At 34.9% G+C, this 25427-nt stretch overlaps 2 protein-coding genes and 1 non-coding gene across 9 annotated transcripts; all 3 read right to left on the bottom strand.

Moving 5' to 3' along the window:
• Positions 1–601: 601 nt before the first annotated feature.
• Positions 602–6867, bottom strand: LOC104099232 (uncharacterized). Of its 2 annotated transcripts, XM_009606155.4 has the most exons (8): positions 6649–6867; positions 5452–5800; positions 2440–4742; positions 2081–2350; positions 1932–2012; positions 1638–1734; positions 1489–1555; positions 602–993 (listed from the first exon to the last, which is right to left on the bottom strand). In XM_009606155.4, the coding sequence occupies exons 2-8, from the start codon at positions 5753–5755 to the stop codon at positions 948–950; spliced, it is 3168 nt and encodes a 1055-aa protein (XP_009604450.1). In that variant the 5' UTR covers positions 5756–5800; positions 6649–6867; the 3' UTR covers positions 602–947. The 2 variants fall into 2 exon arrangements, 1 of the variants encoding a protein (XP_009604450.1); XR_001969871.3 differs by lacking the exon at positions 602–993 and having other exon boundaries at positions 1490–1555; positions 1937–2012.
• Positions 6868–7985: 1118 nt separating this feature from the next.
• TRNAP-UGG (transfer RNA proline (anticodon UGG)) lies at positions 7986–8057 on the bottom strand. Its single transcript has one exon. It is a non-coding gene; the product is annotated as a tRNA-Pro (tRNA).
• Positions 8058–10244: 2187 nt separating this feature from the next.
• Positions 10245–19906, bottom strand: LOC104099233 (sodium/hydrogen exchanger 1-like). 6 transcript variants are annotated; one of them, XM_009606161.4, is made up of 16 exons: positions 19751–19889; positions 19608–19657; positions 18326–18504; positions 17623–17741; positions 17173–17270; positions 15609–15668; positions 15163–15209; positions 14871–15065; positions 14135–14181; positions 13468–13534; positions 13270–13370; positions 13039–13140; positions 12718–12856; positions 12570–12632; positions 12332–12415; positions 10245–10857 (listed from the first exon to the last, which is right to left on the bottom strand). In XM_009606161.4, exons 3-16 carry the CDS (start codon positions 18494–18496, stop codon positions 10546–10548), a joined length of 1605 nt encoding a protein of 534 aa, XP_009604456.1. In that variant the 5' UTR covers positions 18497–18504; positions 19608–19657; positions 19751–19889; the 3' UTR covers positions 10245–10545. The 6 variants fall into 6 exon arrangements, with proteins under 6 accessions (XP_009604456.1, XP_009604452.1, XP_009604453.1 ...); XM_009606157.4 differs by lacking the exon at positions 19608–19657 and having other exon boundaries at positions 19751–19906; XM_009606158.4 differs by lacking the exon at positions 19608–19657 and having other exon boundaries at positions 18326–18498; positions 19751–19897.
• Positions 19907–25427: the final 5521 nt, after the last annotated feature.

Genomic DNA, 25427 nt, shown 5'->3' with positions numbered 1-25427 from the left:
TATGCTGAAACTTTCCATGTTTCAGCTAAAATAGTGACTATTTTTCAATGACTTTGCAAATGCTGACTATTTTTTGATTACCGATCCGATAACTGGCTAGCTCATGCTATTCACTTTTATCAATGGGCTTGTTTTATTTGTATACTACACCGGTTCCAATTTATGTTCGTTCGAAAAAGAATAATATATTTTTATATTTTAAAAATAGTTTAATTTTAAGTTTTCTATGTTTTTCTTAACAACATAGTTTTATAACCATAAAAATATCATGACAAGTGTAAAATCACAAGTTTCAAATGTTTTTCTTTCTTTCTTAAATTTTATTCGAGTCATATATTACTACATAAATTGGAACAGTGAGAGTGACTTGGCATGTAATTTAAGAAAAAATAACTTTTGAATTTTGTGTTTTTAAATTTTCATGACATTTATGTGGTTGCAGAAACAAGTCATTGAAAGTAAAATGAAAAATTATAATTATATTTTTTCAATTTTTTTTTTTTTTTTGTACAATAGCTCTCATACGGGCTGATTTTTTCCTATTATCTAATTGGTAAATATTTAATTCCACGTATGAGAGTATGTTTGACAATTTCTATGAATCCTCATTGTCTATGTTATTCCGTTCGAGTAATTTCCATAAAAAAAAAAAAAAAAATTTGCATCACAAACTATTAGCATATTTTTCCGTAACTTAATATTGATTAGCAAACCGAGTGAATTTACAAGGGAATAGATAAGATGGCAACTTTTTTCTGCACAAACAATGAGAGCCTAGTTATCTTACCAATATTCAAAACTTCTGCCCATCTAAGGCTCCGAGTTTCCTGTTACACAAAGATATCATCATTTGTTACTTGGACTAGTAGCATATTTTGGACCGATATACAAGCAGTTGGGCACGGTGTTTTCTTCAAAAAGCTCGTCCTTGTCAATATAAGAGTCTTTCAATCTTTGCAGTTTTTGTCATGAAACTTTGTGAAAAGCTGATTCCTGTACTTGAAATAACAATAATTGAAGTAAACCAGTTAGGCATTCTACTATAGATGATCCAAAAGCCAAATAAAGTGCAGATGACTGAAAATAATCCTAGAACAACGATGTGCAGTAACTGTTACCTTATCTTGGTATATACTCAAATTAAGCAGGAACTTTGTTTAAATTTCTTGATTCCAAATTAGTGATATAATGACGTTGTGCATGACTGTTGCTAGTGTGAATTAGGAATTTCAGAATTACTTTCAAAAGATAATGAAAGAAGATGTCACTTGAAAGCCTTTTGATCAATTGCTCATTGCTAAGAATTCAGACATTTCAACCACTTAGCACAGAAAAACCAAGCTAGCATTTGATGCAGATATGCCAGAAGGGCCAAATATTAGTCACAATTCAATAGGATTTAAGCAAGTAGAGCACCAAAAATTATGGTAATTTTGACCCTAAAGAGAAAACAAATGGAATATGTCGTTTTCTTTTAGCAATACATACCTATTGTACTCCAGTTTCTGGATAACAATCCCATTAAGCAAGAGCTCCGAACTATAAACAAGAGTTCCTGCAACAGTGATACTTATAGCCATCAGTTCCAAGGTAGCAGTTAATTGCTAGAAGGGAGAAAGAAAGAAATGAAATCATACCTTTTTTTAGATATGGAATGCATACTTTGTAATCTTCTTCGCAAGAAAGAATTAATAGATCATCACAAGTGACTTTATTATTCGATTCGTCCCCCACCTGAAAAACATTTAAAAAAATGGAAAACAAGAACCTTAATTGACGTAAATTTGTTATAATATTTCAAATTATTAATTAATAAAAAAGAATTTACGAGCTTGGATAATTTTATCCTGATCATGCACATTAGTCACACATCAAAAGCAGAAACTAAAACAACATTAAAAAGAAGTCAAATCAATGCCATGGTTGTGTACCTCACCCTGCACTGCCTTGACCAAGCTTAGAAGAGTATCTCTATTAGGTTTTACGCTAGGAGTTATAATGACTCTTCGACCCTGTTCACAGGAAAAAGTTAACTAATGATAACCTGAATACTTCTCTAGCAGTAAGTATAAACACATACCTTTAGAAGGGGATACTTTCTGGCATGAGCAAGTGAAGCCGGCATATTAAAACCAAGTTTCTTTTCCTTTTTGGCATCTCTTAAGATATAACTTTTCTCATCGACAAAACAGCTTGCTCTTCCACAGCTCTCAAGCCACAAATGTGTTAAAATTGGTTTTCCGCAGGCAATGGCTTCCAGCATATTCCTAGTTCTAACAAAACTGTCAGTAACAAAGTGTGTTGCATCAGAACAATTTGATGTGGAGATAAATCCCAGTCTTGCTAAAATCTGCATTCACAGGCAATTGGAATAACCTTGAATCATTGCCAAGTACTAGGTTAAAAGTCAAATATATCTCAGGAAATTGGAAGCACTACCTTTTTTTGCTGCTTGATTAATTTGCTATCCAGGCTCTGGCTAAACAAGACATGAATTTCACCTGCACCTTTTCGTCGTCTTGAACCTCTGGGCAGAAAACCAGGTAATTTCTCTGCATAGCCTAATCTAATAAGCTCTTGAGTAAGGGTTGATCTAGAGAGATTTCTCATGTGTTGCCTGCCTTTCTTGTCACCATTAAGACTGTATGATCGATTTGAGTTTCCACTTGAAGTTATGTCAAATTTCATGTCGTTTGTCAAAAGATTAGTGGATATGGATATCACTTCATTTACTTTGGCAGTCTCGGTAGATTCGGCTCTCTTGAAATCCATGGACATCATCTTTTCACTTGTGACTGAATATTTACAAGGTTCATGTGTACACTCAATGGCCAAGAGTCCTGAGTGGTTCTTTTCAGATGAAGACTGAATTCGTCTTTTAAATACTAAGAGTTGTGGTCTCCTCTCTGCCTTATGATTCAAATCAGGATACTTAAAGTTATTATCCTCATCAGCGGAGATTTGTAGAGGATAGAGATCGCTTGATCCATTTGATTGCCGCCGTGCACCTTTATGTGTCCTTTTCCCTTTAGAGACCCAGCTTTCCAATTTCGCTTGACTCAACATTGCTGCTAAACTTTGACGGATTTCTCCTTGTTTCTGCATGTTAACTTTTCTAGCTTTCCTTGATGTGTCAGTACCTGATTTGGAGACTTTTCCTCTCACAGCAGCCACTTTCAACAAATTGTCATTTACCTCTACTAGGTCATGTGGCTTCCTTCTTTTCTTTGGAAAATCAGACTCTGTATTAGGATTGGTTGCTTGGTTCTCCGGGCTCCTTAAATTTGAAGATACTTGATGCCTAGTTCTACGAACAACCGAAGAAAAATTTCTGGTTTTGCCTCTTAACTGCTCTGTTTCAGCTGAGCTACATTCAGTAGGTTCTGATGAATTGCTATCAATGTTAAACTCTCTTGAGAAAGCGCTCTCAGGAAATTCCCCTTCTTTAAGTATGCTGGTTTCTGGAATTTGAAGGGCACAAACAGTGTCACATTTCAAAGGAGGGGCATGTAGCAGGATTTCCATAGCTTCAGCCGCCAGTTGAGTGTCAAAGCCAACATCATATGTATCAAGTGTGTCTGATCGTTTTCCTTCAAATTGTTGCTCAAATTCCCCCACATCAAACTGCTCATCCGACTTCCTTAGGAAGCTGTCTTCAGCATTCATATGGCCTTCCACTAGAAACTTCAGTTCGGCCTTATTTAAGCCTGTCATACTTCCCATTGGCTCCTCACTGGACTGGACACTTGATACCTTTTGTTTCTTCAATCCGGACATCTTGCTGTCAAAGGTCAATATCTTTCTGTGTCTTGAAAAAGATCCGTTTGCACTGTCACTTTGTCTCTCAGGCCAGTCAATAACCCCCAAGTTTTTTACTGCATTTTGAATATTCATTCTGCTTGCCAACTTTTGAGGTCCCCCACGGCTTAAAATGGGACTTGATATGATTTTATTCACTCCTCCAGCTTTGACTTCATTGACTGCTTCTCCATCCGCTAGAAACTTCGGTTCCGCCTTATTTAAATCTTCCATACTTCCCACTGGCTCCTTACTGGATTGGACACTTGATACTCTTTTGTTCTTCAGTCTATAGTTCTTGCGGTCATAGGCCAATATCTTTCTGTCTCTTGAAAAAGAACTTTTTGTGCCATCTCTTTGGCTCTCAGGCCAGTCAAAAACTCCTGAGTTTTTTATTGCATTTTGAATATTCATTCTGCTTGCCAACTTTTGAGGTCCCCCATGACTGAAAATGGGACGTGATATCATCTTATTCACTCCTCCAGCTTTGACTTCATTGAGTACATCTTCATTGTTAACTGATAGGTAGTGGTCCACGAAGTCCAGAGCGTTAGCTTCTGATAGCACATGAGGTACTTGAGACTCAGTGTTGCTTAACTTGGGAACACCTATGCGACAAGAATGAATTGGAAACTCTTTATCTCCATCCACACCCTCCTCTTGATTAACTGATGAAACCCTCTCCTTGTCTAGAGCGTAACCAGTTAAGGCTTCCGTTTCCACATTCCCCTCAAAGATTTCATCCTTGAATATTTCAGCACCCGGCCACAAATAATGGTCCTCTTCAACTCTTGATTTTGTACTAGAAGCTATATTATCCACTTGTCTAGATGTTCTACCGTTTACCTCAGGAAACTGCTTCTGTTGACTAGTATTATCAAAATCCATGGTGCTTCTGGCTGAATCTGAATGCTGAAGTAATTTCTTCGACCTCCGTAGGCATCCTGGTGAAAATATAGACAACATTCAAGGTGCAACAAAAAAAGGAGATACACAATTGGAAGAATCCATGGCATGCACATTGAAAGATGCTATGACGATCAGGCAAGCTATTAAGATAAGAATTGAGAGGACTTCTCTCCACAGATGCAGAAGTTAAGTATGATAGTATGCTGATAGCTACTTATCAACTTCAACACTTACGCAGGCATGTTTTCTCAAGTCAAACTGAAAATTAAACTATGCCATATATCACTCAGAAATCGTAAAATTATTAAGCTTCAGTCACTAAGGCTTCCTAATTTCTATACACTTCTTCCTTTTTATCTAAATACACATGGTTATCTTACAGAATTGTGAGAATAAGATGGTATTCCGTCATTGGCAACAAATATCTAATTGGACAAATAATCAGTAAAGTGCTATTCGAAAGTAAAATATGAGTCCATTCAGCAATTTACAGCCCAACCAACATTTCCAATGGCATTGATGATGCATCTAAACCTATACAATAAGTTGTCCTCCTTGAAAAGTTTACAGCTGCTAGCGTATTGAGCTAATGCTAACGGGAGCACTTTAAGCTAGGAAGATGCTATTAGAGAGCTTAAGTAGGATTCCAAATGAGTAGATGATCATAGAAACCATATATCATTAGTTGGACAAATTAAATTTAGTCAAAGGTAAATAGGTAATGTTCATAAGCCAAATGCTTACCCACGTAGGTTCGTTCGGAAACCGGTGAGAGTTTCCACTTATCCGACCGCTTTGTATACCTTGTATCATCAGAAGATCTGCACTTTGAGACACTTTCCAGTTCAGCACAGTGCATTCTTTCATCGTCACTGTCAAGGACAACCTCTTCCTCAGAGTCGTTCGATAAACAAGAATTCTCATTTTCAACACAATCAGGGATATCCAAAATCTTTGCAGGAGAATCAAGGTTCTCCATTCCAAACGTAGGACTCTCAATGTTAACAGTATCATCCAAGGGAAGTGTATACGCATTCGCAGCTTCCATTCTGCTCCGATTCTCTCCGATTCTGCAGAGCTTTTCGCTTACTATCTGATCACAAGATCATGTATAAAACTTCTAAGATGAAATGGACATAAATAGAGCAGAATGAATGAATGTATGTGTGTGTGTCTATACAGTAGTAGATGTAGCTTATTAGCTAGGGGTGCAATTGGACTTGGAACATGAATATCTGTGTGAAAAGACACTAAATTTTAACAAATAACCCATAATTTCAAAACTAAAATAAGTTCAGGGCTAAGACTTTTAAAGGTTGAACCCATCAAATTTAAATCCTAAATCCGCCTTTACGTTTATGTTTTTAATATAGGATGAATATAATTGACTGCAACTACCCAAAAAAATGGGCATTGAGTCAGTAGTTGATTCCTTGATTAACATAAATTGGTTCATCCTTTTCTTTTTTTGTGTGTTTTTTGTTTTTTTGAGGTGATTGGTTGGGTTGTGAGGACACACTAAATATGGAAGATTTGAGGAACATCCATAATTCCTCTTAATCTCTAACAAATTCATAGAGTTTGTAAATAATTGAAAGCTAAATTAAGCATCTGCACTGTACTTCAAACTCATTTGCCAATCCATTTCAAATACCTAGATATCATGCAAGGAGCCAAAACCTTTTTTTTTTTTTTCAATGTTCGTGCAAAATCAAAAACAGAAATTCAAAAATTCAAAAACTTATACATACGATCATGTTAAAATTTCAACTATTTTTATCTTCATCAGGATCATTATCAACAAACATCTACTAAATAATCATTTTGTGCAAAATAAATAAATAAAATCATGACTAAATGGAAAAAAAAAACCATTAAAGAAAGGACAGTAAAGTACTGGTTCACGATATAAGTTAAATAGTAACGAAAATAAATTTTTACCTGAATAATACACGATTGGAAATGGAAATTCGAAAGATAAAATTAAATTGCAGAAACCGGAATAATCGAGCTTCCTATGGAATATAAGAAAGCCGAATATAGTGTAGTACGTGAGGACGTGAGGTTTATCAATGGCAAAAATGAGGTTTTGAGTCTTTTGACAGGAAATGGAGGAGTCAAAAAATAAATAAAAATAGAAAAAGCGGCAAACTTTTGGAGGGAAATTAGAAGGGACTGGCTTATAGAATGTCCGTCTTTGGGCTGCTATTTAAGTTGCAACCAAGGTATACAAATTATATTTATGGAAAATGATACTTTACAGCCGTTTTCGTTATATTAACCGAAAAAATAAATATTTTTGGATATATATATATATATACATGTTTCGGTAATTGACCTAACTCCATCCATATACACTTTCCACAATAAAAGTTATACTGCTTTCATCTTAACCAACGACAGAAATTTTACTTCAAATTGTTGGCTTTAATTATTCGACATAATAAAAATATACAAACGTGAAATCTGATTTACAAGCTTGAATACAGTTCAAATTTCAGGATTGAACTTTAGGACACAATCATGAATTTTTGAATTTAATACATACATTGGTGGTCATAGAACACTCAATATCGTCTATAAATTCATAAATATTGTAAGTTGAATAGAGTGTAGTGAAATGATTGGAATATTTTCTTAGTAGCATATGCACCAAATATTATAATTTTTATGCGCTTTTTTGCAAAAATATATTATGTCTTTGTAATTTTCATCATTAATTAATTTGCAAAACTTCTATTTGAAAGAAAACTAGTTTTGCACTAATGTCATGAAATGTTTAATTAACACATTTTTAATCATTTAAAGTCCTCTTTTTTTCCCTCTATCGAGTTTATTCACTTTTTCTCTTTTTCATTAACATCATAATGTAATCTATGTCGCCCTATCTTTTTATATATTTCTTAAGATAATTTTCATATTTTCTAATAAGGAAAGCAAATTTCGTTTATCATTTTTTCAGATAAGAATTATTTCATATTTGGATGAAATTTCAGCACATATATTTTATACTTTACATTGTTAATCCTGAAAAGGAAGAATTAGATTTTCCATTTTAGTTATATTTTACTAAAGATTTACTGATTTGAGCAATATAAAAATGGAAACAAAATCCAAACTGATGAAACAAGTTATACAACTGAAAATTTTAAGTTTTTATTAAAATGATGAAACAAGTTATACAACTGAATTTTTTTATTTTGTATTAAAATAAGGACCATATTAGCTCCAAATAAAAGTGAAAAAAGGGCATGAAAAAATGATAACAAAACTATTGAGGGGCGTTCCGAGAATCGAACTCGGGACCTCTCGCACCCAAAGCGAGAATCATACCACTAGACCAAACGCCCATTACGTTTAATGATATGTTCAAAAATATATTTTAATCAATAATATATAAAAATAAAGAAAATCTAAATATCGATTAATTTTTAAGTGATAAAAGTTTGTTTCAAAGGCGTATGTCATATATTTATTAGTTTAACGCAAACATCGAGAATGAATAAAGCTTTTTCTCCATTCTATGTGTGTGAGAGATTCGAGGTTGTTCGACTTTTTGATTATTCTCGCCTTCCCAATGCTAATGTGCAAACTTTCTCTACTTTAAGCATGCAAAAAAATTTGCAGTTGAAGTAGGTGTACAGATTGCAAGAGCTTTAGGCATGTAACATTGTTTTCTAGATGTATGATGTAATATCTCTTCTTTTAGGAAATTGAGAGTCCATGTAATATGGAAAGGTATATTGTCCTTCATAATTCAAGTTAAAAAAAAAAAAAAAAGGAGTAACAAAGGTTTAAAATAAAAATAAGAAAGTGTCACTGAGATGTGTTCATCTTCAAGTTATGTTTTCTTAATTTTCGAAGAACTTTCATATAATTGATGTTGTTCTTTTGAAAATATTAGTACTAAAAGTCCATTCATGAAATACTAGGAGTCGCTCGAAATACAGATGTCGAAGCATAAATAAATGAGCATCCCCTATCTTCGCAGTTTCTAAGAATATACTATACTCGTAATATGTTTTTCTTATATGTCCAAGTTTTAGTGGACGGTATACCAAGGCTGATGAGAGATAGCATGTTCATACCTCCCTCTCTCGTCCGATGTACACTTGAACGTCACTCTCACCCACTTGAATCAATAGCATTTTCGTTGCCGTTTGTCGCCCCACTTGACCACGACACTTGCTCGAGATGAGATGAAGCTAACTCTAATAGTACCACTATCACAGTGAGTATTACGAGATGCTCTTGTTATTCCCAATAATACGACTTGGTAGTAAATCGCTCTTACAAAACCGGTTAGTGCACCCTAACCACCAAGGTAAGGCACGACTCCCAATTCTCAAATCCTAACGTGTACAAGTAATTTTTTTACTCACATTTTGAAAAGTTCTGTTAGATTCGACGCTTTCTCTATACGGGTTAATTTCACTGAACGTCATCTAACTTATCATTTATTTCACAAAAGTCACTTATCTATTTTCCATCACTTAAAAGTCACTTAACTTTACATTTGTAACTTAAAAGTCATTCTAGTTCAAAACCTATAAAATATCCAATAAAAAATATGACATGGCATTATATTTAATTAAAAAAATATAACAATAATGCCACATAAGCTTAAATAGACCATATATAAGTTAAACTCATTTCTTTCTCAGCCCGATTTCAGTCGTTTTTTTTGAATATTAGTCTTAATTTATTTTATATGAAAAACCGACCGATTTCGGTCGGCTTCTTAAAAAATAAATTTCGCGGGATTCTAAAAAATAGTTTCCTACATTTTTGCGCCAAAATCGGTTGGTTTCGTAAAAAAAAATTAAAAAATAAAATATTTTGGAAAACCGACCGACTTCGGTCGATTTTTCGGTCGGTTTTGGCCGAATTTTTAGTAGTGAACTTCTACTATGCAATTTCATTATGGGTGTTTTTTACCAATATTTTGACTTTAATAGAATAGTAATTTGTGAAAAATATGTTCTTATTAGCTTGTTGTTCTTGTCTGTTAGTGATACCTTTATATGTTATGTGAGATTGAAATCGGTCGGTTTTCCAAAATATATATATTTTTTTTTACGAAACCGACCGACTTCGGTCATTTTTTTTTTTGGCGCAAAAATGCGAGAAACTATTTTAGAATCCCGCGAAATTTATTTTTTATTCGGTCAGTTTTCATATAAATAAATTAAAACTAATATTCAAAAAACCGACCGAAATCGGGCTGAGGAAGAAATGGGTCTAACTTAGATATGGTCTATTTTAGCTTATATGGCATTATTGTTAGATTTTTTAGTTAAATGTAATGCCATGTCATATTTTTTATTGGATATTTTATAGGCTTTGAACTAGAATGACTTTTAAGTTACAAAGATAAAGTTGAGTGACTGATGAAAAATCGATAAGTGACTTTTGTAAAATAAATGATAAGTTGGATGACCATAAGTGAAATTAACCCTTATCCTATACCTATCATCCCTTTAACATATCAAGTAGATTTAGATCATAGGGCAACAGTGTAAGCATCAAACACGGACTAACATCAAAATGCAAGCCACAATAACTCATTGATAATGCTTTCGCTTTTGAACTATTCACAAGTAAAACTCTTCATCCACAAACCTAAAACAGTCTAGATCTATGCACAATGCCCTGTTAAATCATAATTACACATTTAACTATTGTACTATATACAACCGTGTAAGTAACTAACGATGCAAAATGGGTGATTATCTACAATATCAGAATATCGTAGTTAAAGAACTGGACACTGAAGTTAGTAAGGTACTTGACAGCATATATACCAGCAATTCAAGAAACTCTTCTGCTTTTAGACTGTCAATATTGATCACATCCGCCTTTAGATAACTCCGGCGCATCTGGCACAAATCCCCTGCCTCCGAATAAGGGCCGCATAAAAGCATCATCGAACTTTCTCCAATAGTAATGAATGGTGTGAGAAGGTTTCTTCAGCAGCATGCTCAAACTGGCTGGTCGACGAAAATCAACATTTCCCATCTCAGCTTCAGGTTCTTGTTTGTTGGTGAGAAGTGGGCATACGAACGATTGTTTAGAAGAAATCATGCTGCTGAAATCTTGTGATGAAGGCAACAAGAACCTTACAAGAGGCTTTGTTATCAATCCGAACACCTAAAAGGGTTCAAAAAAATTAGATTTAGCTAAATAAAAATTAAGTGTCAATATAAGGAAGAACTTCTAGAACTTTTTATTTTAATTTTTATTCTTATCTTGTATAATATTGGCCGGAGATGAGTTTTACATGGAGTAACATGGTTGGTAATAATTCATATAGCCGATCCCGACTTATTTGAGACAGGGACGTAGTTGTTATAGCTGTTATAAAACAAATAACGCAGAGTTTGCCTTCCAATGAACAACAACAACAACAACAACCCAGTATAATCCCACTAGTGGGGTCTGGGGAGGGTAGTTTGTACGCAGACCTTACCCCTACCCTAGGGCAGAGAGGCTGTTTCCGATAGACCCTCGGCTCCCTCCTTCCAAAAACTCCCCACCTTGCTCTTGGGGTGACTCGAACTCACAACCTCTTGCCTTCCAATGAATGAATACAAATATGGAGCATGTTAGAGAATTTGTCCACTGTGATAACCGCCTTTTAGCTCATTTCCGGGCGAGGGCTAGTATAACATACTTATGGAATCCAGTAAATATAACACCGGGGAAGCCAACACCAGTAAGTAAGCAGGGAAGTTGGCCATATGTTTTTTCCAACTACCAAATAGCTACAATATGTCAAAACAAAGGAGAAGGGACGGCCACGCTCAATGAGGAGTATACATGGGTGATCTATATATATAAAAGAAGCAGCCCGGTGCACAAGGCATCCCGTGTTCACGCAGGGTCCGGGGCATGGGAGGATCCACGTTCAATAGAGTGGGTGCTGAAGCACTCATTGTGCTGAAGCACCCATTGTTTAAGAGTTCAAGACGGTATATTTTATATGAAATTCTTGGAAACTATATAATGACAATAAGCACCCACGAGCAAAACTTGGGGCTGGGTGCTTTGGTTTTGAGAGAGGGTTTAAGGTCACTCTTAGCTCTTTATGTCGGACAATCAAAACTTGACTGAAGCATTTTTTTTTTACCTTTAGAAGATCCTCTCTTTATTTCCTTTCTTTTTCCTTTTGCGGTTTTCCTTATTTTCTTTTATTCTTGTTACCTTTTCCCTTTTTTAAAAGAAATTTTTTTTTTTCTTGTGCACGCACCTAACTAATATCATGGGTATTCTCTCTCATTAGCAATAAGATATGAGATAACTCTATCCATCAAAGCTTATACAGATATCCGGTATCAATTATATGTATATTATGTGTTTACCATAATTAAAACTAGTCGAGCACCCATTACATTAAAATCCTGAATCCGCCACTGGTCCGGGGAAGGGCCGCACCCTTAGGGGTGTGACGTCGACAGCCTACCCTAATGCAAACATTAATAGCTGCTTCTACGGCTCGAACCCGTGACCTATAGGTCACATGGAGATCTATATATATAAAAAGTGAAATTAAGTGAAGTTTTTTATTCTTTCTAAATTTATGAAAGATACTTCAAGCTCTGGTCAAAAGAAAGATGATGTTTACCACTGTACTGAAGAGGACAATTGTAATTGTGCTGGTGATCATAACTGCATTTCCTGGTTGTTGAGTGTGGCCAAACCTAGTAAACTGCACACCAGAAATCATTCCTCAATAAAGCAACATCACATTTAAAATACAAAAAAATACTTTTCTCGAAATATTCCCTTCAGGAGAAAGGGGTAAACAAGCTTAAAATAGCTAATAAGATTTAGAAGAAAAGCTGATAAGTTCCAATATACACCTGATTATAAGCCAATGCCATAGAGACAGATCCTCGCATTAAACCAGCCCACCATATTGTAACCTGTGAAGTAGAACATTTATTAGGTTTCCAATACTGAGGTTTGGCAATACAACAGCAAGAAATTAGGAGAAAGTTGAGATATAACCTGCTGTTTGAAGCCAATCTTGTCATGTTTAGATCGCTTCAAGCAATTGCATAACAAAGACAACGGGAACACAAAGCACGCCCTTCCAACCAGAACCAGACCAAGCAGCGCGGCACTCACTCCAACAGATTTTCCAGGACTATGGAATGAATAATCCGCAAAACAAGAATTAATATAAATTAAAATTCCCAAATAAATGGAAATCCCACACACATTTTACGTTAAATAGTTTTTACAAAATAATTGGTACAAAAGTTTCAGGAGAAGACCAATGCATATCTTACTTTTAGGAATAAAAGAAAAATGGATATGAGATTGTACCTGTTTTTGACGAATCTCCATTTCTCAATATCTAAAGCATCCATACCAACATAAAGGAAGATGAAAATCTCAGCAATAAATGACAGTGTTGCAAAAGCATGCCTGTGAAAAATTAGTTAAACTAAGAAACACACACAGATACAGTTCTTTCACAAGTTCCTAAACAAGGATAAAATTTGAATCCAAGTTATAAAGAGACTCTGAGTAAGTGATTAACATGAGTACACTTACCTAGTTGTCACTTTAGAATTATCGGTAACATTATGCCAGGTATAGTGTGACATGACAATCCCACAGAAAAATACTGTAAGTATTCCACTTAAGTCAAACAGCTGAAAAGTAGGGATAATTATCATGATCAATAATCACACAAACTACGAAGAGTGGAGATAATAAGTATTAAGGTGTTCACATCGTACAGAAACTTACTTCTGCCATCACATATGAAAGGTAAGCCATGAGAATCATGAGAGCAACTTCACGATCCGTTGAGTGCCTGCAAGTGGAAAGGGCGGCTTCTAGAGTCACAAATACAGAACACTTATAAATACCCACATTGATATCTGACGAAAACATTTTAAGAAGCTTTAGTCATACCATGTCGTTAAAATCTTTTCCTGAATAATCTATACACTAGGTTCAAAATCAGTATGACTACATAAAAATCAGATCCCACGAGGACTCTGGCTACCTTGAATAGTTCGTGATATATCAGAATGGTAACGTCTAACTCAATAATTAATAAGGCCTAGGAAACCAATTATTTCACAAGGACTACAAATTATTCTGGCGTATTTGAAAATTCTGCTTAATTCTCTGAGGAAAAGGGAAATTTTTCAGGCATTTAATCTTCATGTATATCACCGATTACACTGAGTCTACTATAGTAGGAAAAGCAACCATAAATAAGAAAAAGGCTTTGCTATTAAGAGCCAATAAGTCAAAGAAGTTTTTGCTGTTTTGACAGGTAAGCCACAGACTGAAGGGTGATGTGGGTTGAACAATAACTGGATGGCAACCAAAAGGCATATAATAATAAAACATTACAGTAATTAATTAAATTAAAAGAAAGAACATGAAAGAAAGATAAGCATACCTGCCAAGATATATCTTTTTTATTAGGTACGCACTTAGCAACCCTACCTGCATTTAAGAGCAAGATTTCATACAACTAGTTTCCATTAGGAGATAGAAAATATTCAGACTTTCTCAAACAGAAAACAACAAAAATATTAAATAGGAAATGGTAGATGTCTTGCGGATGAACACAAACTCTTCTGTGACCAAAACAATGTTAAACAGTCAAATAGTGTCAGCTCTTTGGCCATCTCTGATAAAAGAAATGGAATCCATCTCTCAGAACAAAGTCGTGAAGCAAGTCGAATATGAAGAGCATGGATACAAGCTATGTCTTGGAAGGAAAGACAAATCTGAATCTGCTTTGTCTACGAACAAGGAAGCTATAAGTAATGCAACTATAAATCTCATCGAGAGTTCGATCCTGGCTCAAGATGAATGCTGGAAGCATGCTTAACACATGCAAGTCGAACGGTAAGTGGTATTTCCAATGGAGGACGGGTGAGTAACGTGTAAGAACCTGTTCTTGAGAGGGAAACAACAACGGGAGAAGGCTGTTAATACCCTGTAGGTTGAGGAGCAAAAGGAGATCCGCATTGATAAGGAAATAGTTTAAGAAAGCGATAATTAGTGGCTGGTCCGAGAGGATGATTAGCCACACTAGGACTGAGACATAGCCCAAACTCTTATGGGACAAAGGTGTGAAGGAGTGGCCAATGTGCGTAAAACATAAACCAAGAAAGAATGCTACTTACCGAAACTCCCAGCAAAGTGCTTGCAAGAAACAGGTAGAAAAAATTTCCAGTGAACGATAAGGCAACCCTTGAGTTGATGTTGGAGAGGTCCAACTTCTGGATTGCATTAAAAAGCACCACAGATGTTGCATCATTTACCACTCCTTCGCCAAAGACTAGACTGTAGAGTAGAGGTGTCTCGTCCTGATTAAGCACCTGTGATTATACTTAAACCATTCAGTTCACATAAGTTGCTATCTCATATCTCTTTTACTCGCATAATCCATCTGCAACTTTTGGCGGAAATCCGTACCTGCAGTGTGCAAACAGAGTCTGTTGCTGAAAAAATAGCTCCAATCGCTACAGAATAAGAATTTGAAATCATCAGAAGTGAGAGTCAATCAAGTTAAAGAAAGATGCCAACCATGAAAAAGATAGAGGTCAACACTTTACGCATTTCATAAAATGAAATGATTATATAAGGATTGGTTCTTTGACCCTCAAATTCGGATCAAGAAAATAATTTTTACAAGGTTATGGCACGCCGATGGAATTTATTTTGAAATTCAGGTCAATCAGATAGAAAGCACAGAAAGGAAATTGCACTCTTTCCATATTTTTGTGGCTTACCCTCCTATTAGTGATTTTTCTCCTTTGCTTACTCTTAAACAAATAAGGTCTTAACAACCAAAGTTACAACATCTACAATTGATAACCTGAAACATCAACTACAATATGAAGAAGAGGAAAGATTATTACCGAGATAATCTCGTAGCTCCAGAAAACCAATATCAAGCTTCCCAAATAACTCCTTTGCGCCTTAATCAAAAATATTTCTAGTTAGCCCGATCGCGAGAGTGATACGATATAACAAATAAACATAAAACAGTGAACAACTTAAAAAGGAGTGACTAAATGAAGCATGGGTGGAACCTGTAACTACTGACTAGTAAAGTCTTTTTGGCTTCTATACAGTGAAAAATTCAACCATGTTGAAGAAGCTGTGGGAAACCGATTTGCTTTACACAGTGGCAAAAAGGACGAGACATTTGGAATATACAAATACAATAACGTTAATCACAACAGCTGCAAGTAAGCACCCGACATGAATGCACCTTTAGATCACAGAACACAGATACATTTTACAAGTTGCGCCAAACACATTCAAGATCACGTGAATCCGTAAATGTGCAAAATTGCATTCTAACATTGTCTAAAAGCATCTCAAAGAACATGACATTATTGTAGGGAAAGAACAATGTCTTGGTGAAGTAATCTGATGAAAGTAAACTTCGAAATCCTTAACTACTTTTTTAGGTTGCTCTACTACATGCTAACATGAAGATGAAAGTAACAGAAATGAGGATGTTGAGGTGGATGTGCGGGCACACTAGGATGGACAAGATTAGGAATGATGATATTCGGGTGAAGGTGGGTGTTGCGCCTATTGATGACAAGATGCGGGAAGCGAGACTCAGATGGTTCAGGCATGTACAGAGGAGAAGCCCAGATGCTCCGGTAAGGAGGTGTGAGCGGCTGGTTGTGAAGGGCATGAGAAGAGGTAGAGGGCGGCCTAAGAAGTTTTGGGGAGAGGTGATTAGACAGGACATGGCGAGGCTTCAGATCTCCGAGGACATGACCCATGATAGGAATTTGTGGAGGTCGAGGATTAGGGTTGTAGGCTAGGAGGTAGTTGAATCTTTACTTTCTTCGTACCTTTGTGAGGCTAGTCTGGTAGGGTTTTTGTCGTGAGTGGCAATGTTGTGTCTTACTACTCTTTCGTTTCTCATAGTGCCGGGTCTATTTACTGGCTATCGCTTTTGCTTTGCATCTATCTTCTTGTTCCCATGTTGTTGTTACTTTTCTTATGATTTATGGGGTGATACTAATATTGTCTCTTTTTGTCTTTTTGTCTTTTTGTATTCTTGAGCCGAGGGTCTTTCGGAAACAACCTCTCTACTCCCTCGGGGTAGGGGTAAGGTCTGCGTACACACTACCCTCCCCAGACACCACTAGTGGAATTTTACTGGGTCGTTGTTGTTGTTGTTGTACTACATGCTAACACAATGACCTGTCCTTCTATGCTAACTCACAGCTTTCGATACCAATTCAGGATCTCAACTAACTCTAACCTAAGACCAACTCCCCGTCCCTGATTGCTACCGCCATAACAAAAAAGGCCACAAAAATTTAATATGAGAATTCAAATTCAGCTCACTAAACATTGGAATATGTGGAAAAAAGCCTCGCTTAAGCTCACTTCACGCAAGGCATTATCTTTTTTAAGTTGATTGAAGAGCAAGACTGAGAAACCAGGGCATACCAAATGATATGATGCTGAAAGATATTAATGTGCCAACAGCACCAAACAACATAATGGTCATAAAATTCCTGAAAAACTGCTTCTTTTTCACCTGGAAACTGATAAAGTGAAAATACTTATGTGTCAGTCTCATCAAGTACATTAGATGTAACTTGCTAGAATATAGAAATGGCACACTTCTTTTTTCTTTTCTTTTTTCTCTTCTGTCTATTTGTCAGTTATCCAATAACAGCAGCAGGCAATAAGGTGAACATCCTGAGTCAAATGCATAGACACGTTAAAAAGAAAGACGCCAAAAAGAACTGGTGAGATTAATTCTGAAGCTATACCATATATCACACAATCAAAGCGGGGAAAGAATAAACAAGTCTTCTTTCTCTGACATGTTCAAATTGGGGAGAACAGAGCTTATAGTATGCAAAAAACATGGGCATCACAAAAACAACTTACCCAGCATTAAATATGATGGGTGGTAGAACATAAATAAAGAAGAGCTGTTCATCAAATTCTAAGAGATGAGAGCTCTTTCCATTAGTAGTTAACAAAATGATGCCTCCGGTACCTAAACCCTGCCACCAAAACGACCAAAGGTCATCCGTTGCAGCAAAAGCCAAAAGCATAGTTCACAACAAAAATGTAGTGAAGAAAATTCCCAATAAATATCATGATTCATGCACGCATATGTATCTGCACAGACTAAAGTTGCAGTCGAATGGTTACAACTTTACTCTGCACCACTTAGGTGTGGTTACAACTTTACACCGCACCACTTAGGTGTAGAGTTTAAATCTTACAAGGGCATTCCCTCTTCTAGGTCGAAGATGAGGCAATATTATGCATGTATATGTGTGATGTGTGTGCACAGACTAAAGATGCAGCCTAGTGGTTCTAACTTTAACTCTGCACCGCTTAGGTGTAGAGTTCAAATCTTACTAACGACATTCCCTCTTGTAGCTCGTATATGAGGTAATATTATGCAAGTATGTCCGCACGGGCTAAAATTGCAGTTCAGTGGTTACAACATTACTCTGTGCCACTTAGGTGCAGAGTTCAATCCTACTGATTGCATTCCCTATTCTAGCTGGTACAGGAGGTAAGCCCTTTATATACGTGCATAGATACAACATTCACTTAGTAAAGAAAAAAGACTCACGATAGCAAGAGCAGTGACGGACTCGTTAATCCAACGGTTCTCTTCAAGAAGATGTCCAATCACAATGCATCCACAAAGAAGAGCCACAAACAGAGTTATGGAATCCACAGAGACTTGATCATCATCTGCCAACATGCTTACCCCAAATCTTGCCACAACATCCAACCCCATAACTACAACTAGCCACAAAGCAACTTTGTCAGTACTTAAATACTATACCAAAGATAAAAGACATCGTATAACCACCAAATTGAAGAATTGAAGGAGTTTATATGACTTTTAACCAAGAGTTAATCAAGACTCCTAATCAGAGTAAACCCGTTCAAATACACAATTGGTGTAGTTTAATCACTTGATTGTGTAAATGATTTTACATCACCAATGGATAAAAATTAAACCCATACGCAAATATCTACATACTTCTCCCAAAAGCAAATATTTATGCGAAGTTTCGAACAAGAAGGTCACTTTTGGAGTTTTACTTTTCACAAACGCTGGTGGGTTGTAGAGTGCTTGTCAAAGGCGCTAGGGCATTCCCTGGGGTGATAATCACCCCCCTGCACCTCATATTTTGGCACAATAAACATGTAATCCCCCAGCTATTTTATTCGACTACATTAGTTCCTTTACTCTGTAGCTTAAAAGAACACAGCAGCACGGGACAACCCCTTTATACAACCAGCAAGGAGGATGGCACTATTGGCAAAAATCCATCAAGAATAAACAGAAAACGGGAAAACAAGATAAATCATGTATCAAATCCAATACATCAGAAAGTATCCAAATCACATTTGGCAACTTATCTGGATCAGTCAAACTATTAGAAAAAATTCTTTTCTTTTCCTAAAAGAAGTTCCAAGTGTGCTAAAATAAAGAGTTTAACTTCTAAACACTAACATTGTAACAAAACTTTTACATTACCTAAAAGTTAATTATTAGCAACCTGAAAAATATGGCAAGTTACCTACTACAACAGGCCAAAATACACAAATATCTTTTTTCCTTTTTTTGATAACCTTGGTACACAGATAACGGATAACTATAACCTAGTATTTTTGCATCGGTTGGAATTTGAACTTGAGAGCTCATGGTTCTCAATCCACTTCAATGACCGCTAGGCCATACTCTTGGGTGCGTATATATAAGTTAAATCTAGCGGACTAATCACATAATTGATACAAATAAGTGTACATTCCTGATATCACCACAAAAACTCAGTTTATGGAGACCATACATATGAAATTAACGATGATGATTCGCAGTAAAAAATCCTTTTTTTTACCTATAATTGAACTCAAATACTCATATTTTACATTCAATTCCCCTGAGCAACTGCTGGCAAGATTTAAACTGTATGAATGAAATGAGAACAGAACGATAAATGTTTTTCTTTTCTATAACCAAATTGAAGTGATCATACTTTACCTTTTAAGTTGCTGAGCATATGCAGAGAATAGTTCAATTGTGTGAAAGACACGAGAACTGAACCTGAAACTTGTCGAAAAAATGTTTTGCTTAACGAGGAAGGTACGAAGAAGTAATGTCGTAATCTGATAGAATTAAGAAGCAAATTTGGAAAAGGATGTTTTTGCAATACTTACCTCGGAAGCAAAGTAACTGAAAAAATGTGTCAACTTTGGCAGATGCGATAAATTTTTGGACTTCTAAAGTGGGCCATTTGGATTGGGTGCCTCTGTACAAGAGGCAATTTCACTTTTAGCCACTCGGCTGAAACTTTTGACAAGTTCTAGCCCACAAATCTATTATGTAATTTGAAATTAAAAACTAATTATACTAGCTAGCCAGTGAAATAAAAATCCCAGTAGTCGCATTCTAAACCCATATCAAGTATTTCAAGTAATTTTTTATCTTAGAAATCTCATTTACAGTAATAAAAATATATATCTTCAGTCCAAAGCAATGTAAAATAAAACTATTTCAGTCAAATAAGTTTTTAATTATACAAACAAAACAATTCGGTCAAAAGTCCAAAAAGCTAGTGAATTCAAAAAAATAAAATATTTTTCAAAAGAGAAAAACTTACTTAAAAACTCAACTCAAAAAGAAAAAATACACACAGATAACGAGATTTTGTGTGTGTGAGAGAGAGAGATATACATTTCACAATATATACAAGATATACTTTAGATACACACACACTCGGATACACTCAATATACACAAATGACACACTACCAAACTTAGTATACATTGCATATATAGTTTTAACATTGTATAACAGTGTCTTTACAATTTCCATATAAAATTAATATACAAGTACCATGTATATACAACTTTATATGAGTGTATATACAAGTTTTATGCAAAACTACAACTTTTAAGAATTAATTAAAATAGAAAAAAATGAAAGACTGAGAATTCATACAAAAAAATTATTACATAAAAGAAGAAGAAACACAATTGTCTTCTCCACAACCACCAAACTTCTTCCTATTATACATAAATTACAATCTTTTTTTTTTATCTTTTACAAAAAAGAACTAAATTTTTAGTGATACAATCTAGAAAAATATAATATTGCACAAGCAAAAATATCCATGATATAAGAAGAAGAGGAAGAAGGTGATGTATAGATTGCACACGTACTATACATATTATACACTAGCGTAGTGTGTATAGACACTTTTTATACATTGTTGAACAATATATATATTTTTTATACACTTAAAATATACAATACGCTCGGAATACACTAAGAATACATTATCAAACTCTGAAAATACTGTATATAAAATTTTTAACTGTAAATATACATCTTCTATACACATATAACAGTTTATATACAATTTTTATACAAAAATACAATTGCATAATATGTATCAATCATGTATAAATTATGTATATAATTTGTATATACTATATATAACTATTATATAGTATATATACACTATATAATCATGTATAAAAAAAAATCTAATATATGCTTTGGATACACAAACACGTTCGGAATATACTCAATATACACAAAGTACATTGCCAAACTTAGGATACAATGTATATACAACTTTTATACATAGCATAATAATATACATATAACTTTTATATAAAACTATAATACAAATTATCGTATATATGTACAACTATATATATATATATACATATATAATATGTATACAAAATTACATATAAGTATCATCCAACTACCCCATTAAATCCAGACCCACTATCGGGGTGTTATCACTTTTAGCCCGCACCAAAAACTAATTACATCAGGTAGTCGAAAAGTGTATAAAACTGTATAATATTTGTATGTAACATACAGAATGTATATATATATAAAAAAAATATACAGTTTTTATACATTTTTCGGCTATTATTTTTACAGTGTCATTTTTCCCCATCGGATACTCACTGTAAAAGATTTTCACTCACAAAATACTATTATGACTCAAAGAAGAAGAAGAAGAAGAAGAAGAAGCTTGACTAGAAAACCCCACGACTTCTGCATTGGAATTGGATAGAATGAAAAAAAGATAAGAATAGTGGGAATAAATATGGTCCTGGGAAGATAAATGCATTTGAAATAGACAATGGCTACAAGTTACAAGTAAATTGGGTCGGAAGGCCATTTCGGGTCACTAATAAAAATATGGGCTAATAAAATCTTTGAGTGGCCATACAACGTTATTTTCTCTCTGTACAATCAACACTATTCAATCTAAGCAAAGTCTTACTTGAGTTTTAATTAATTAATTACTACTCCCTGTCTCAGTTTACGTGAATGTGTTTAGATTTCGAGAGTCAAACAAATTATTCTATGACCATAACTTTTTATATATACCTTTTAAATATTAGAAATTATTAAATAATTTTGACTTATATTACATTTTATGTAGTTTTTAAATATATGTATTTTATTTTAAAAACTTAAATATTCTATGATAAAATACACGGTCAAAGTTAAAAAATTTGAATCTTTGTGAGCACCTAATTTTTGCCCTAATATAAAATTACTCCTAAAAGATTCCAAAATAGCTTTAAATTATTTTTCTATATTTTTTACTTAGTTTGCTTTGCACGTACTCATGTTTGATGCATTTTTAAGTTGCATTTTAAATCCTAAAGAAAATACAAAAATATTTTGAATCTTTACATTTTTAGATTTTAATTGCATAATTAATTGCATTTGTAAAACACTAAAATATCAAAAAATACATTAGTAACTCTACATGCATTTGTTAGCTAAATGAATTAGTTAATTGTAGAAAAATAGGTCATTAGGGTAATTTTACAAATTAGTTAGAATTAAGAGTGTTAAATAAATTGATTAGTCTTGCAAAATACAAAGAAAGAAAAGAGAAGGCTATGGGGTCTCATTACAGCTTTGGGCCAGGTGCTTCTAGTGGCCCATTTTCTTTTCATTCACCCCCAGCCCACTACCCGCCGGCCCAATATTCCCTCTTCATCTCTAAAATACACCCTAGTTCCCCTCTCCATCAACACTCGAGAACAGAATCCGACCCCCTCCCCCTTAGAGAAAAAAAAACCCAGCCGTCGCCTTCTTCCTCCTCACTCTCTCATCAACATCCATACACGCATTTTCTCACCCAGACGATCACTCTTTCTCTCATCGCGCACATATACACACATCTCCCCTTCAAAAGCAAGTTGAAAACTATTCCCAAAATCGGATTCTAGATCTAAAAACAAATTTCAAGAGCCAAAAGAAAAACGAAAAAAAACAGAAGAAAATAGCTTGAGACACCGATTTCAAAGAGTTGTTGATTTCTGCTGATTTGGCCTTTCAATTCCTAGTTTTTTTTCAAAGTCAAATCAAGCTCTTATGGGATTGTTTTGTTGTTGTTTCTTCGCTGGAACTACAGATATGCTTCCTTCTTCTTTATCATTGTATTCTTCCTATTTCGGCTCTCCGAGGTACTGTTCGATCCCTCAATAGTGTGATACTGTTTTGGAATTAATGAAATATATGGCATAATTGTAGTTGTCTGCTGTTGTGTGTGGAATTGAAAGTGTTTTGTGTTGTTTTGTATTCAGTATTCTTAAACATGTAGAATTCCTCCTCTAAATCATGAATCTTAAAGCATAAAATGGTGGCTGAATATGTATTGATCGAAATAAACATACCGGAAGTAGTCCTTGTTTTGATTTACAGCTTTCAACATTCAAACAGTTTCTCTGGGGCAAATAACTTCGAGTGGATGTGTTTGGTTATGGATTAACCAAATTAATGGCGCTTGAATGGTGGAATTTTGTAATTATCAATTGAATAGTGTAATTCCAGTTGTTATTCTTAAATCATCATTTCTGCAAATCGTGGATGTAATCTGTATCAATTTTTGTTTCAACATAATCATTACTAGGGTTGAATTGGGCCTAACACTTGACCTAACAAGAGCTGTAGTATCACACGTGGGCAGTCTGCCCTTTCAAAAAGAACATGTCGTCCTGGGATCCCACTTCAAGCCCAAATGGCATTTTCACACGCCCCATGTTAATGCAATTCCTTAACTTGTCTCCAATCCATAAAATAAAGAAAGCAACTAATTATTAAAACCATCCTTTGCATAATGCAATATTTCTCCAACAGCATAATCACGTATGAATCATCTCTTGTGCATACATCTTTTGAGAGTTAATTGTTTTAAAATCTTTTCGTCTCATGTATACTTGGTTAGGAAATTTGTCCTAAAACTTACAAATATTATTCATTCCCAATCAATTTACCCATCATTAGGATCTTACAGTAAATTCAAAGTGGCAGTGGAAAACACAAACAACTTATAAATATTATAGCGTGCTTTAGGCGCGCAATAAATAAATCATCGTGACTATGGGTACGGTTTCCGTGGCATAGTTGCGATACATAAATCCCAATTCGAGTGCGTGTTTCACGCAACTCGACCACAACTTCGAATAATAATAAAAATAAATATGTTATAAATCGCGGGTGCGTTTCACGTGGCGCGATTCGTAATGTGTACAAAAAACAAATGAGTGCGCGACATCGCGACTTGTTCAAATAAATTCTATAAATACTAAAAGCGGTTTAAAAGTAAAGATGCACAATAAGTTTCAAATACGTATAAATCAGATAATTAGGCCAATTATTAACAGTTGAGAGACCGTGCTAAAACCACGGAACTCGGGAATGTCTAACACCTTCTCCCGGATTAACAGAATTCCTTACCTGGTCTTCTGATTTTCGCAGACTTTAAACAGAGTTAAATTTTCTCGATTTGTGATTCTAAAATAAACCGGTGACTTGGGACACCATATAATTATTCCAAGTGGCGACTCTGAAATAAATAAATAATCTCATTTCGATTATTGTCACTTAAATTGGAAAAACTCTCATATCCCCTATCCCTTTAGAAAAAAGGAGTTGTGACAGCTATGGCGACTCTGCTGGGAAAACGAACCTAGAACTTCTGGTTCAAGGTTCAGAATTCGAGCTTAGAATAACTGTTATACTTGGCTTTCTTGTAATTGTCTGATATTACATGTTTGGGCCTAATGTGCTAAATGCCGTTTTTACCGCTTTGATATTGTTTGAACTGTATATAAAACTGTTACGGAACCCTTCTTATCTCTAAGTCTTCTAAATCTTCTGGGAAGTGTACGTTGGCGTGACTTCTTTTCTGTAACGACCCGACTTGTCATTTTAAGAATTAACATTCCACTCAATGACTTAAGGTTCCGGATAACTTCATAATATGTATTATGACCCGCGTGTGTGGTCGAGTTTGATTTTCGGAAGATTTAGAATTTAATTGAAAAAGAAATTCTAATTTTGAAGCTTAAATGGAAAGAGTTGACCAAAGAGTTGACTTTTGAACAAACGATCTCGGAATAGAATTTTGATGATGTCAATAGCTTCATATGGTGATTTTGGACTTAGGCGCGTGTTCGGATTTGGAAGTCCGTAGGATAATTCAACGCATTTTGGCAAAAATTAGAAAATAGATAATTTTCGAAAAGTTCGATCGAAGGTTGAATTTTTTATAACGAGGTCAAAATCTGATTCTGGAAAATAGGAATAGGTTCGTTATGTCACTTATGACTTGTGTGCAAAATTTGAGGTCAATCGGACTTGATTCGATAGGTTTCGGTATCGAATGTTG

This window comes from Nicotiana tomentosiformis, chromosome 2 (genome assembly GCF_000390325.3).
Source record: "Nicotiana tomentosiformis chromosome 2, ASM39032v3, whole genome shotgun sequence".
NCBI lineage: Eukaryota > Viridiplantae > Streptophyta > Magnoliopsida > Solanales > Solanaceae > Nicotiana > Nicotiana tomentosiformis.
Note: the sequence above shows the minus strand (reverse complement) of the source record. Positions and strands in the feature narration are given on the sequence as shown.